General features: G+C 35.5%; 1 protein-coding gene across 1 annotated transcript in view; it reads right to left on the bottom strand.

The window, feature by feature from the left end:
* Window positions 1–15,849, bottom strand: part of LOC103598708 (phosphatidylinositol 4-phosphate 3-kinase C2 domain-containing subunit gamma-like) — a gene marked incomplete at its 3' end in the record, with an annotated part of 252,245 nt that overhangs the window by 98,866 nt on the left and 137,530 nt on the right. Inside the window, exon 16 of the mRNA XM_008582754.1 lies at window positions 14,920–15,108. Within this exon, the coding sequence (XP_008580976.1) occupies window positions 14,920–15,108 (189 nt within the window). The remainder of the gene's footprint in view (window positions 1–14,919; window positions 15,109–15,849) is intronic.

Here is a 15,849-nt window from a genome sequence, read left to right as displayed (position 1 = left end):
AATACTATGCCAAAAGCAGTTTATTCTCCAGTGGGCTCCTCAGATTGTCATTGTTTTGCTCTGTAAGAAGAATTAGATTCAGTTATCTCAAAGTTCCTGAGAAGGGCCTGGAGATAACATTGGCACTACACTGCTTTGACATGGATAGAAATAACTAGGGTTTTGGTAAGAACAATTAATTTGAAATAAACAAGTTTTCAGAAAAAAAAAATAGTAGTCATAGTTTAAAACTGAAGAAACTGTTTGTAGTGACTCTCTTAAAAACAAAGAAATGAGTTCCGGTCAAGTTGGCAGAATAGATGGTCTGCAGCGTCACTCTCTCCCATAAATCAACCAATTTATGACTATAAAAATGTAACATCAGCCAAGCTGGGGTTGCTGGGGCTCAGAAGAAGAGGAGGAGAGACCTATGAAGTGCATGAAGATGGGAGAAACCATGATGAGAGAAAGAAAAAACTGCTCTGAGCGTTTCAGGCCTCAGCTGCTTTAAGGCTGGAGCTGCTGAGTGCATGGAACAGTAGCTGGCAGAAGCCATAGCTGTGCCCTTCAGATGAAGTTACTTGAAGGTGGCAAGAGAGAAAAGGGCCTGGGTGGCCCCCAGGACAGCAAGACCACTAACAGGGTTCCCATGGACCCACGCAGGAGCGAGGAGCCAGAACAGCTGAAAAAGGGGAGCCATTCAGAGGCTGGTGAGTCACCACAAGGGACCAGGGCAGGGTCCGCCCCATGGGAGGTGTTTGGAGCATGGGTGGTAAGAGAGACAAGCCCACCAGGAGAACACTGGGACACAGCAAGGACAGCTGGTCCTACCCCCCAATTAGCACAGGACCACTCAGAGGAGACTGGTCGGGAATGCAGAATTGCATGGGACAATATATATGCTAGTAAAATTGATTTGATCGACACGTTTCAATGTTGAACCCCCAAAATTTGTATAATCAATTTTGATTCAATAAAAATAAAAAATAAAAAATAAAAAATGGACAAACAAAAAACAAAGAAAAGAATAAACCAATATACAAGTCCCTTTTTTGGGAACTAACTGAATGCTTTAGGTGAGGGCTCTGAAGATTGGCTCTCAGTAGTGTGGGGGTCAGAAAACTTTAAGGTCTTTAATGTCCAGTGTCTTTTTTTTTTAGCATATCAGGTTACTGTAGGGTAAAATGAATACTATGCAGCTATAGAGTCAAGTGAAAAAAATGGTAATACTCAGTAGCCCTCAACTGTCCTTGATAACAGTTTGCAATGTAATGTGAAACAGTCTACATATTTTCTCTTCATTTAAGCTAAGCATTTTAATTGCAACAAGAATTTCACTTCCAAGGTTATTCACTCAAAACTCAGACCTACAAATATTTTTCCAACATATTTCTCCCTTTGAACATTCCTGCAAAGACACCTAGTGAGAACTGTAGTCCAGACACATCTCGTGAAGTATTGCTAAGGTCAGAAGATCTCAGCATAACATCATGCACAGTATACTTCTCCCTTTGAACATTCCTGCAAAGACACCTAGTGAGAACTGTAATCCAGACACATCTCGTGAAGTATTGCTAAGGTCAGAAGATCTCAGCATAACATCATGCACAGACAGAGAGCAGAAAAACTGCAATAAAAATGCAAAACTAGAAGGTCAGCTTGTTTTAGCACATTAAGACTTTCGATTCCCCTAACTAAATGTGTTGCCTCTAATTTATTGCTCTCAATTACTAAACCAGTTGCCTGACGCTTGTAGACATCAAGGTCAGTTTGAGGACAGTTTGAGGTCTTAGAGGGAATAGTTACTAGGTACACTTTGTTGCCTAAGTGATGACTTGTTAATTCAGATACTAGTCACCCATGATTTCTTCTGTGCCTACTTTACCTTATTGATATTAACGACAAAACAAAAAAGACAGAAAAATAGAAAACAAACCACAATAAAACAAAACTCTGGTGAACACTATACCTCTAATTATGTATTTATTTCCAAACACTAAAAGGTAAACTCCATGAACAGAAAATTTTGTCTGTTTTCCCAGTGCCTCCAGATTTGTGGGCATTCCCTAAGTATTTCTTCGAAGACTGTCTAAGGTGAACTCAGCTTTCTACCTAAAAACTCTCTACCAACAGACTTCCCTCTTGTAATCTGTGTTATCACCTTTATCCAATCACGTGGACGTGAAATTTTAAAGGTGATGTTTTGCCCCTCTTCTGCCTTCTTCATTACATTTTTCTACCTTTCCCATCTGGTGAAATTCTAGACATCCCTGAAGTACAAGCTCAAGCGTAAAATTTACCTGTGAAGCTGTTCAGCCACACTTTAGCCCCTGTAGAGTTAATCTCCCCTTTCTCTATGGATCCTATCACATGTACATGGGTGAGGGCAGACCCATGCATTTATGAGTCCCTAGTCCAAGCATAGTTGAGTAAATATTTGTGGAATTCTTAGTAGTCTCTTATCTTTACATCTAATCAGATGCCAAGCTCTGTTGACTTTTCCATCTTAATAGCTCTAGCACTTATGCCTGCTTTTAATTTCTTCAACAACTATCTAGTCAAAGCCACAATTACCCCCTGCTGGTACTAATGTTTTTCAGAGTAATACCTTATAAAACATCCTAAATTATTTGTAAGTTCATTTCTCATAAAACACTAAGTGGTTATCTATTTCCAATGTGATTTTCAGAAGCCCACACTGATAATCTTGATATTCAAGGCTAACTACTCAATATTTTTCTCCTAACATAATATTGGAAGAATGAGTCTGGCTTATTGGTACATTATTTTTACTCTGAAAACACTATGTGCATTCTTATCCTTGTGAGCACTATAACCTTTGCTTGGAACACCCTCCTTTCTCTTCTCAAAGTTCTAGTATTCCTTTCAAATGTGGATCTAATTCCCTTGAAGGCAACTATCCCAGTAATCATTTCTCTGAACTCCAAGGATATTGACTGGTTGACTGCCACTGGGCACTTAGCATATGCTAGCGTGTGTTAGGCTTTATCTTCTGATATATGTGCTCTCATTCCTAAACTAGTGAATAAGTCAACTGAGAATAAGGATTGTTCCATCTTTTTTTATTCCTAAGATTTAGCACCATGCTCCATACATGGGAGGTGGTTGATAAAAATCCATTGATCATGATAATAATAATGATGAAAATCATACTATGGAGTCTATTTTACTCCTTGCTGTGCTCTAAGATAGTTTACATTGGTTTCAATAGGTTTAAATCCAAAAAAGCTCTCATATAAATGCCAGATTTTTATTTTTCTCTCAGTCAAAAGGGCAAGAAAAAAACAAATCTGAAGATAATGAAAAAGAAGGATGTATTCTTTTCAGCCTCCTTCAAGAAGAGGAGAACAAAAAACTAGTAATGCCTGCATAGTATAGTCCAAAAGGAAAATTATCTATTTGTATGAATATGGGCAAATGCTGGGAAGAATGTTTTTGCACTTTAATGGAAAGGGACATCTCCTTTTATTCATTACTGTTGCTTGAAGTTCAGGAGGAAATTGGAAGAGAAAATGCCGTGAAACTAACCACATGACATCCTGAGTTGTGACTAAAGCCTAACTTGACATTAAAGCATATCCAAACATAACTTGCATTTGACTATTTTAGGAAGAGTTGGCCACATTAAAAGAGCTGCTGGCAGTGTTGGTGAAGTTCCTGGGACACAGGCTCTTTCATACATTGCTGTCAGTATGTGGCAACAGGTATTAGAAAAACAAAACAAAACAAACCAAAAAAAACTTAAAACGTGCTTATTCCTTGATCTAGCAATTTAATTTTTGAGAATTTATCCTAAGGATATAATCAGAGCCAAAACAAAACAAACCAAAAAAACCTTTAAAATGTGCTTATTCCTTGATCTAGCAATTTAATTTTTGAGAATTTATCCTAAGGATATAATCAGAGATGTGTGTGAAGGTATGTGTATGCAAACAAAATTGGATATAATATAAATGTCTAAAAATAAAGTTAAATGTGCTATGACCACATGATGAAATATATGCAGTCATTGAAAATAGTTAAAGAATATTTAATGATATGAAAATAATATAAAATGCTTATGCATATTATACCATTTTTTAAAGAAATATTTGTATATTTCCCTATATGCTTAACAAAAAGATGGGAAGGACTGAAATATTAATACCAAATGAAAATTTCACAGGTCACCTTAATTTTCCTTTAAAGTTTAGTTTTTAAGCTTTTCCAAACTTCCTGTACAAAAATTTTATTGATTATTAAAAAAACCAATAAATACTTCTTAAACTAAAACTTGTCCAATTAACTAATAAATATATATGAATAATTGCAAATTCATTACCATCACTAGAAAATAGCTCAAAATCAGATGCCCTTTTAAGAGGGAACATAATTGTGTGGAAAAACAAGCATACTACTTTTTAGTTGACTTCGAATATTCTTCCAACAAAATAGGCCTCTGGAGAGTTTATGCTTAATGTAATATCTTTTCAGGGTCCCTGAACTCAGGTATAGATCAATGGACAAATATGTTCCACAAGTCCTGGCATTTCTTCTCTGTAATGTTACATTCTTTTGGGATATAGTTGTTGGCATTTCATGCTCATTAGCTCATTCCTCAATGAGTTGAGGGCTACCCGTATTAGTTCTCTCACTTTGGTGTGATATTTACTGACTGAAATGTCATATGTAACAGAGGAACTGCAATCTATTTTGAATTTTCCACAAGCCCTGTTACTGTGTTTTCCAATGATTCAATTTACTTGAAAAATACACATATTATTTCTGCCAGTCATAAACCAGGAGACACTCTTTAGCAATTCTGCTAACCTCGGGACTACTAATTATTGCAGGAGAAGACATTACACTTTGAGTTTGGGGAAAAAACAAAAGTAGAAGATTCATCAGGCTGGTGTCAACTAGGTCCTTACTTATTCACATTTATAAGAAACTTTCTTATAATTGATTAGGAAATAGATCATTACAATGTAATAAATGGAGCTCTGGTTTGAGATATGAGAAAGATAAAGGTCAGTGAAATTCCATTACTTGTTGGGGAGGAGATCAAGTAAAGTGAAAGAAATTTTCACTTATTATGAATTTTTTTTTTTTAAATTGGGCTTTACAAGAGTCCATGTGAAATAATCACTTCTTTAAGATTATTCATCATTTTCTAAATGTTCATCTGAGCACATTTATGTTTCTTAATTTAGTTTCCCATGAATGTCTGAATAGGGGAGCAAAAACAAAATGCCTCTCTGGCTTGCTGTTAAGTAGTATTAGTTGGTCTCCAATTAAACTAATAATTGAGTGTGTGGGATTTGTTAAAGGACAAGATCTCATAGGTAAGATAAATATAACTGCATCATAATCATTAAGGAGTTACTTACAAATTAAACATGGTCCATTGTCCAGTGAGGACATTGAGAGACAAAAGAAAAATATTCCTTGAAGACCAAGACTGTAAATGTTAATAAAAAGAATCAAAGACATTTGACTAAAAACTCAAAAGGTGAAAAAATTAAGTAAAACTGAGAGACAAAAGAAGAATATTCCTTGAAGACCAAGACTGTAAACGTTAATAAAAAGAATCAAAGACATTTGACTAAAAACTCAAAAGGTGAAAAAATTAAGTAAAATTAAAGCAACTTCAAGATAAACATTTTTCAAAAACACTTCAGTGAAATATCAATTCCATATTTTGCCAACAATGTGGGGTTTAGGGTCAAGCAGAGGAGTAAGCTGGAATGGTAGTGCTTATATGTACAGGAAAGGAAGACTACCAAGTATTTAGGTAGCTTTCTGGCTCAAGGTGGAGGTAATAACTGACCAGTAGTTAGGATCTGTTGTATAATAGCAGTTCTCCAATTTTTGGTCTCAGGACTCTTTTACATCTTTAAATATGATTAAAGACCCAAAGAGTTTATGTGGGTTATGTTATCAATAATTACCATATTAGAAATAAAACCAGGACATTTAAGGAATATTTATCTATTTATTTAAAATAACATTAATAAACCCATTACCTGTTAACATAAATATTTTTATAAAAATAGCTATATTTTAAAAACCAAAATATTTAGTAAGGATACTGGTATTGCTTTACATTTTTGCAAATCTCTTTAATGTCTGGTTTAAGAGAAGACACCTGGATTCTCTTACCTGCTTCTACACTAAATCTTTTGCAGTGTTGCAAGTCACGTAACCTCGGGAAAACACTCTACACTCATAATTGAATGAGTTTGACAAAGGCAAATAAATTCTTAGAATTATTATGGAAATAATTTCGGCCTTGTGACACCCCTATAAACATTTTGGGGACTGCCGACCTCACCTTGAGAACTTCTGACATACAATATAGTTTTGGCACGTGTTGTTATTGTGGGGCCATAAGTCAAGGAATCAGCACCCATGTTCTGTTTCTAAGATGGAAGCACATCAATCTTATGTTTTTCCTTTGTGTAAACTGGGTTTGAAGTTACCTGATCAACATTCAGACTTGGGAATTGTCCTTCCTCCTCTCTTTTCTCAAACACTTATAATTCATCTCATCTCAGAGGGCTACAGGAAAATCACAGACGATTCAGACAACCCTTAACAGGGCCAGTGGAGTCATGAAATTAAATTACTACAGAAAAATGTATCTTTCAACTTCTTCCATTTGACTTTTTTTTTTGGTAATTTCTTTTCCTTTCTTATTTTCTCCCCACATCCCTGTTGTTCCCATTTGTTTCTCTTTTTCTAGTTTGAAAAATTGTACAGGGACCATATCTTACTGAAAGAACTTTCAAAGTGATGGGTGAAAGCCAAATGCGATGTAACAAATGTCGACCTTTGGAAAAAGCAACTTTGAGTAAACTGAAAAGCAAAGAAATCTGAGATCAAATTTAAGTGTAATGGAAATGTCAGACTTCAGAATACACAGCAAGAATTCAGGCAGAATGCCATGAGGCTATTCACAGTTAAAAGCCCCAATGTCAGGTTAGAATTAGAAAACCATCAGAAGTGCAGAACTGTTTCTCCAACAGGTTTTGAGTCTAATGACACACTCATCATCAGCTTGAAAGAAAAACGTCAATAAAAATATCTCTGCTATTTTTCTAGTACTAAAAATGATCAGATGTGACAGAAGAAATTTTTTCTAGGCGAAGTGGTGGATAAGGATCTTTTAAGATGCTTGTAAACCTCTACCTACTGAATAATTCATGTTCCTTCAAGGATTTTTACATGGGTACAGAATATTAGAACCCCAGGAAACTTGGAGACCTAGTTCAATTTCCTTATTATACAGATGGTGAAACTGAAACTCAGAGTTTGAGCAGTTTGCCCAAGGCCATGTGTTTGTAGCACTGAAACTAGAATTCGAATATCTAGAATACTAGGCCAGTATGCTTTCTACAGTACTTCTAGCAAGGCTTTTTGATCTTTTGACTATATATTATCATATACGCATATAAAATCGCAATACTAGCTTGGGCATATTATTTATTTTACTGCATTCTAAATGTATCAGTAGAGACAGACACATAATAGTCAGCAGCGTAATTTGTAATTGAACTGGGGCATTGGCCCAGTCATGAACCAAAAGAAATGATGAATTTGAGACCGTAGGATGTATAAAAACTGTACAGAGATATTTTCTGATGGATAGTCTATGGATCTGCCTATAGAAATTGGGAAGTAACTATATAGATATGCTCTTGATGAATTAAAGTTATTACCATTAAAGAGTAGTTCTTTGTTCCTCTAACATGATAACACTTTCATTTTACTTCTAGACAAGCTTAAAAAGTCACTGACATAAAAATGGTGTATTGAAAGCATCATGTAGATTTTGTGTTTGAATGAATTAAATAGTACATGCAAAAGTAGCACGATTTGCTTAAAAAGAATAAAGGATTTTGAGTCCAAATATCAGGGCTGATCCTTTCTTACCTTATGCTCTCTCTCTTTTTCAGTAAATTCATCTATATCCTTGACTTAATTCCCTTCCTTCTGTAGATGATTTCAGACTGGGACCTCCAGTTTATATACATAGTTTTGGACCACAGGACCTGTAAATTCAGCCACTTTGAGCCCACCTCAAAGCCAACATTTCCCGACCTGAACAATAAGGTTCTTCTAAAATTAATTTGTCATCTAGTGTGCCTCATCTTGGTGAATGTTTCTATTATCACCTACTTACATAAGACAGAAACCTAGTAGTAATCCTTGATAGCTCTCTTCTTTGACACCCCTCCCTGCTTGATCCTGCTATTTTTACTCCTAAATGTTTTCTCATTCTGTTCATTTCATTATATCACCACTGTTAATCCTTCCATGCCGACCTACCATTCTGGGATATCTGGTCTACTTCCATAGTTTCCTAACTGGTCTTCTCTTATCTACTTTTGCTTCCCTCACCAAATCTATGCTTCACTCAGAAACCACAGTAAACTTCAAAAGATTAAAATCTGTTTAAATATTTTCTTACCTAGACCTGTACTATTTATGCCTTCACATTGCTAGTGGAATAAAGACCAATACACTCCTTTCCTGTACTCCAGGCACACTGGCTCTCTTCCACTTCCCTAAATGCAGTTCCTCTCCCAGGACCTATTCACATTTAGGTTCCCCTTTCCCAGAAAACTATTCTGTTGCTTCTCCCCTTTCACCAATTTATTCCCACTCATCCTTTGTATTTGAGCTCAAACATAACTCCTCAGGGAAGACTTTTCCCACTTTGGAAAAAAAAAGGCTTGGTTCCTTCGTTATCATAGAATTATGTACCTTTCATTTAGAGCTGTTCTGACACCTGCTGTTTTAGGTTTATGACTTGGTCATGGTCTATTATTCACTTCCAGTATTCAACTCCATGAAAGCAAGACTATGTTTCTTCTCTAACACCTTTGAAAATCTTTTTTCATGCATTCTAAAATATCACCCTTTTCTGCATCTTCTCCAAACTCTTGGGCACTTTTTCCTGAGTTTCCTTTCTTTCTTGCTTTGAATTGCCCTTAAAATGTTGCTGTTCCTTCTTTGGCCCTATCTGTACTTCCTCTATGTATCTACTCACAGTACCACAGTACCTGTTTTACATCCTTTACGCCTGTGGCTTCAATTACTGCCTGAAAGCCAATAACTCCCACATTGTTTTTCAAATTTTTACTTCTCTACTAAGCTTCAGATTTGTGTATATACATCATATTGGACATCTCCTCCTAGGTGCCCAGGTTTTAAAAAATACATGTCTAACACAGAACTCTCCAGCTTTCACTACCCAAATTTGCTCTTTCTTTTAAAATTCTTGTTCTGATTAATAATGTAATTATCTGTTATTTACCCAAATCAGAAAGCTCAAAGCTTTCCTTATCTCTTTTCTCTTTTTTTTACCTTTCTCTGAAATGTCTCTCAAATCTGCTCAGTGGATCTCCAGTGCTACTTGGTTCAGACCCAGACCATTTTTTAAATGAACTAGTTTAATACTCAACATCTATGTAATATCCTTGCTCTCACTTTCTTCTTTTTTCATCCATCCTTCACATTGATGTCAGAGTTCTCCTCCTATCATGTAAATATGTTTATACGACGGCCATTGTTAACAAAGTTCCATGGGCTGCCGTAACAAGTCCACGGATCCTACTAGTTCCTACTTGGCTCATGAGGTCCAAAGTAATCTAAATTAAACCACCCTTTTCAATCTTGTGTCCCAGCACGATTGTGACATTATTTTAAGTTGCTCACTATTCTCTGAACCTTCATAACCATGCACAAGCTAGTCTTCCTTCCTGGAATGCCATTTCCCTACCTCTTCACTCAGGAAATTCCTATGAATCTTTTAAGTCAGAATTCAGCTTCTTTGTGAAGATTTCCTTGCTTTCTTGGAAAGAATTTGCCTGTTTCCTCTGGGCTCATGCAGCACTTAATATGTAACTTTGATTATAGTATAGAGCACATTGTGTGGTGACTTCTAGCTGAATCTCTCCCCATAAATTGTGTGCTTTTTAGAGACAGTCACTATGGCTTCTTCTCTCTCTTAGATTCAGTGCATACCAATTTCACTGTGCACACATTTTTGCTCAATAAATAAATGGAATAGATACACTGTCATCCATTACTTAATTATTCAATCAAATGTGGAAGTTTTGACTGCCTTACTATTCCATAATCCCTTTTTCCTATTTACAATGTTAGTTGAGAATGGCTTTAGTATAAATTGATTTCTACAATAAAGAATATAGTGGTTTGGTGCAAACATTTTTGTAAAACATTTTCCCAAGGATTTTGAAAGCTAAGGCACTGCCTGTTAAATATTGCTTTTCTTCCTGCAAAACAATAATTTTACATCATGTGGGATGGCAAGTTCTGGTACCTTGTCAAACTTTTATTTAAGCTTCTGATGTAATCCTCTGATGCCAATTCAGAGTTGCTATTTTTAAATGAATACTTTCCTTGAACTGACTTTTAATTCCTTGGGTAATTTCTGCTTGTTATTACCAGTTGAATAGTTGCGCCTGTGCATCAGGGTTTAAAAAAAATATCAACCATCTGCCAAGAACCACAGACCTCACCCCTTGGTCTCTGTTACTCTGACAGCACTGCCTTCTCTAATGGAAGTATCAGTACCCCGTGAGCATTCTGCTGGCACTCAGTAGTGGAAATATTGACATCCTATGGCCCACACTAGATAAACTAGATTTCATTATATCTCTTGCTAAAAATAAACTAAAAGTAGGTGGTGAATCCACAGACAGGATTAAGTAAACATCAATATTAAAAATTCTCTAATTTGGAAATGGAGCACACCACTTCTCCAGAGGTTAAACCATTTAAAAAACAGACTATTTAAAGGAGAAAAAAATGTAGATCTCTGAAGAACTTGTTCTGACAACTTACTTAACAAGCACATACTGTTTATTCTCAGAAAAGTCAGCTTTTGAATTTAGAGGAGTTGAAAGGTTCATTTCTGGAAACAGCTTGTCCTCAAGTTTTTTAATAGTTCAGTTAAACTGAGAGTGGGAGTCACAGGATGAGTACAATGGAAATACTCCAACCTTTTCAGTGACCTTATTTGGTGCATGATAAGAAACTTTCCAGTGTGCAAATAAATCAAGATTCAACTAAATGAAGCTTAATAAACAGCCCTCCACTTTGCAACCAGTCTCCATAACCTCTAAAAATCTGATTATTCAGAAAAAAAGAAATCACACAGTGAAGGAGAAACATCTGAACACAATAAGATAGTTAAGTACTGCTATTTCCAATTAAAAAAAAGGTCTTAGGCTAGCCAATATATTTAATATGTAAATAGCCTAGAGTGTTTATGCAAGAAGTCTGCAAAGCATATTAGTTAAGACTGTAAGCTCTGAACTCATGAATGCCTGGGCTTGACTCTAATTCCTTAACTTACTAAGTCACATGGGGTGACAACCTCTATAAACATCAGTTTCCTCACATGTAAAATTGGAATAATAATAGTATTTACCTAATAAAGTTGTTGTGAACATTAGCATGACATAGTATTAACAGACACTGAGTAAAAGTCTGTTCTGTACCCTTAAAACATTCAGTGAGTAAAAAAGATCTTCAGAATCTGTTTAGAGAAGACTCACTATCAGCAGAATTATGCTTAGTTAACAGAGATTAGAGAATATTGAAGTACATCCAGCTAATCTCCTTATTTTATAAGTGAAGCAGTATTATAGTCTTCATTCTATTGAAGACTTTTGTGAGAAATATTCTGTGCATGTCACAAAAATATTAACTGATATATTTATATGTGTTTAGATATAGACTAAGGTACATCTTAATAAAACAGTAATAAATTCCAAAAAAACACCTAGTTGTTCCTGTAGAAATTTTAGAAAGTTGTCTCATTAGAAAATTATGCATGAAAGATATTAACAGTTTTTACCTTCACAATTATTTTCCTAAATTTTTTAAACAGCCTTATTGAGACATAATTCAAACATACAATTCATCCCATGTAAAGTGCACAATTCAATGGTTTTTAGCATGTTCCCATATTTTTGCAACAATAACCACAAAAAGAAATTCTGTATCCATTAGCTGTCACTCCCCATCCCCCCCACCTGCCCTTATCCCCATTCTACTTCCTGTCTCTTTAGATTTGCCTGTTCTACACAATTCATATAAATGGAATCATACAGTATGGGGTCTTTTGTAACTATCCTCTTTCACTTAGCATAATGTTTTCAAGGTTCATCGGTGTTGTGGCATAAAACAGTATTCATTCCTTTTTATTAGCAAATATTATTACATTGTGTAGATATACCACATTTTATTTATCCATTCATCAGCTGATGGATATTTGGGTTGTTTCTACTTTTTGGCTATTATAAATAATGCTGCTACAAACATCTGTGCATGAGTTTTTGAGTGGATGTGTTTCTCACTTATCTTGGGTATATACTTAAAAGGGGCATCATTGGGTCATATAGAAACACTATGATTAACATTTAAGGAACTGCCATACTGTTTTCTAAAGTGGCTGCACCAGCAATACATAAGCTTTTCAATTTCTTACCAACATTTCTTATTTCTTGCCTTTTTTGATTATAGCCAATCCTAGTGAGTGTGAGGCGGTATCACATGTGGTTTTCACTTGTATTTCCTTAATGGTTAATGATGTTGAACATCTTTTCATGTCTTATTAGACGTTTGTATATTATTTGAGGAAATGCCTATTCAGATTCTTTGCCAATTTTAAAACTCGGTTATTTATCTTCTTGTTGAGTTTTAAGAGTCTTTATACATTCGGGATACAATTACCTTACTAGATATACTATTTGCCAGTATTTTCTCTTATTCTGTCCGTTGTTACTATAACATTTTGAACTGACTTGCTATTAGCTAATAATTCAGGAATGACAAAATAATGATTGCTCTAATATTCTAAGTCTTACTTCAGCAAAAAACAACTAAAATTAGCAAAATAATTTTGTAGACTTGGGCTTTTCTTACATACCTAAACCATAAAAACAGGTTAGGAGTAAGGTAGAAATGAGAACTTGTTTTTTTCAAAACGATCTTTAAACACTAGAGTGATGAACTGTGAATGATCCCAATGAAGCAAACTAATTATTAATTGATTCTCTGACCATATCATTTCTTTAATTCATTCAATTGTAGAAGTTGGTGTAGGAAATAAAGAAAATACATAATGCTATGAAAGAACTTATAACTTAAATGTTAAAACAATGCACAAATAATCAACGTATTTTAGAAAGTTATTGATTAACACCGAGTTAAGCCCTTGGGAAATAGAAATAGTAAGATGATCTATTTTGCCTTGAGTAGCTCTCAGTCTAATGTGGGTGAAAATACACACGTTTTACACGTTGCATGCAAACACATCACAATAAAGTGCAGTTCATAAAGTAACAGAGTTCTGTACTAAACAGAAGTGATCAATTCCTCATGGCAAAGTTAGGGAAGACTCTCAGAAAAAGCCTTATAAAAGAAAAAAGCACCATGCTTTTTCAAATAATAAAAATATATGGATATATTCCTCTATATATATAAAGAAAGAGGTAGGAATCTGCATGGAAGAAGCCATAAAACTAATAAAATCTTCAATATGAGGGGGGCAAAAGATAATGTGTATATTTTGAACTTGGATGATTGAGAAGCAGCTAGCAACTCTTACAAATAACAGGAGGAAAAAACCTCGCCCCTTTCCTCATTCCAGAAGTTTTATGAAGGACACTACTTTTTAAATAAATCTAAATAAGTCAGTTTGAAAGTCCTTTGTGTCCTTTCCTCTCCCACCTTTTTCCTTCCCTCAGGACCTTGGGAGCAGATTCAGAATAGAGCTGAGTTTTACATTTCTTGTCTGGCTCTGGGGATTGCAGACTTTCTTTTCTTTTTTCTTTTTTCTATTTTCTACCTTTTCCAGGAGGAGTGTAGATTAACCAGCACAGGTTCTGTCTTAGAATGATGACACAAATCAAGGAAAATTCTAGGAGGAATTACCAAGCCCCTCCACCATTAAGCCCTACATGAGTCACTCCCAAGGCTGATAACGGGCTCACAAAGCTAGAAAGGTTGTGTCTTCCTAAAGTCTACTGGGCTGTGGCTTTGTCTTGGGTACCCTGTTATCACTGCTGAATAATAGCTCAGTCCACTGGGAAAAGAAAACTGTCCATTTCCAGGCTCATGCTTTCTCTCCTCTCTTTACCTTGATTGGCTAAGCACAGTATTAGGGTGAGAGAGTGGCAACTACTGGGGGTGCTAGAGGCAGCTTGTACCAGCTCCCAAGATGACTTTTCTTATGGCATCAGGCAGCTGATGCTATCAAGACAGACTTCAAGTATCTCTTCTGGGCTTTGAATAGAAAAGGGAAGCCAACTAAGATTGACTCATTCTGAACCAGGGCTGCCAACCACACTTGCACCCACACGTGTCTCCTTAGCAAGAAGACACCACTAGACCCTCTCCCCGTGCCCCTTGCATTTTATTCTGAGGGAAGATCTGAAGCACATACAAGAAATAGATTGTTTTCTTTTATTTTTATCATCATCATTGTTATATTAATTGTATACCTACTGTAAGTAGGGCATTTTGCCAAACTTTGCATATTCCAATAGTAAAATATATGGTCCCCGTTTTTAAGGACTTTTTTGGGTGGGGGGAGGACAAATAGGGATTTTTATTTTTCCCTATTAATTTTTTTCTGTTACTTCTGTAACAGCAACTAGATTCTTCATTTAAGAAACTATGGTTATTATTTATACTTCAAGTTTAGTACAGAAAACATAATTAGAGCTTAGATTTGCTCAAAATTTATATTCATAGCTTATATTTATCTAAAATTATTATCTATAGCTATTAAAATCAGGAACAAACAGAATAGCTATTAAATTAATTATATGGGCCTATATTTTTTCTTTTCAAACAAGTTCTTCTCAATCAGTAATGTGCTTGTTACGCAATTCTTACCTAGAAGTCAAAAGTCCAAGTGCCTCCAAAGGGTGGGAAAACGTCCACCTTCTCAAAATGGCATGCATTTCTAAAACAGTCCCTTCATCCCATCCAGGAGCACTACCCAGGACCAGAGGAAGGGAGCAGTTTTCGTCATTGCAGTAGTAGCGATAAAACCACAAGTATCTTCTCTTTTCCTCCGAGAGTCTGAAAAACCAAATCGGAAACTGCAGTTTACTGGAGTTTGCTGCACTAACAAATGTTGCTGTAAATACATGGTATGAAACTTTACTGTAGTTCTTTGCACTTTATTTTAGTTTATTTTGAAAAAACAAGTCCTTTATTTTCTTGGTACACTTTGATAGGTTATTTCATCAGCTTATTTACCACTGATTTTATTTTTTTGTATGAAAAAAAAACATCAGCTAGATAATTCACATTTATTTTTCCTTCCCCTTCTCCTTGCCACTTTTTTTTTTTTTTAATATGCTATTTTGGTTGGTAAAATCTCTATCTCCTCTGGGGCAGAACAAGTTTATCAAAATCCTGCAACATGTTCTATTTAGAAAAGTGGTCAACTACTCTCTTACTTTCTTTACAAATTTTAACTTAGATCCAACTGGGCTTGTGAAGAAATGGCATATTTTAACTATGATATTCCTTTATCTTAAAGCAAGTTACATCAGAGTTTGGAAAACTCTTTGCTGTTAACATCAGAAACAAAGATTTTAATTCATCCCTGGATTATGCCTTTAATAGAGTTCTCCGGAAGTATGAAGTGAAAAACGCCAGTGACTCCAGTTCTTGGGTGCTTAAGTATTTCCCCATGGAGAGTGGTCCCAACAGAAAACTGAAATCGAGGACCAAGGTCTTTGACTTGTTGACGGTTTATCACGTTTTGCTCACACTCCAGCAGAAGCATTCACAACCACAGTTCAGTTGGGGCCA

Source organism: Galeopterus variegatus, unplaced genomic scaffold (genome assembly GCF_000696425.1).
Source record: "Galeopterus variegatus unplaced genomic scaffold, G_variegatus-3.0.2 Scaffold2716, whole genome shotgun sequence".
NCBI lineage: Eukaryota > Metazoa > Chordata > Mammalia > Dermoptera > Cynocephalidae > Galeopterus > Galeopterus variegatus.
This window is presented reverse-complemented; position numbering and strand designations above follow the sequence as displayed.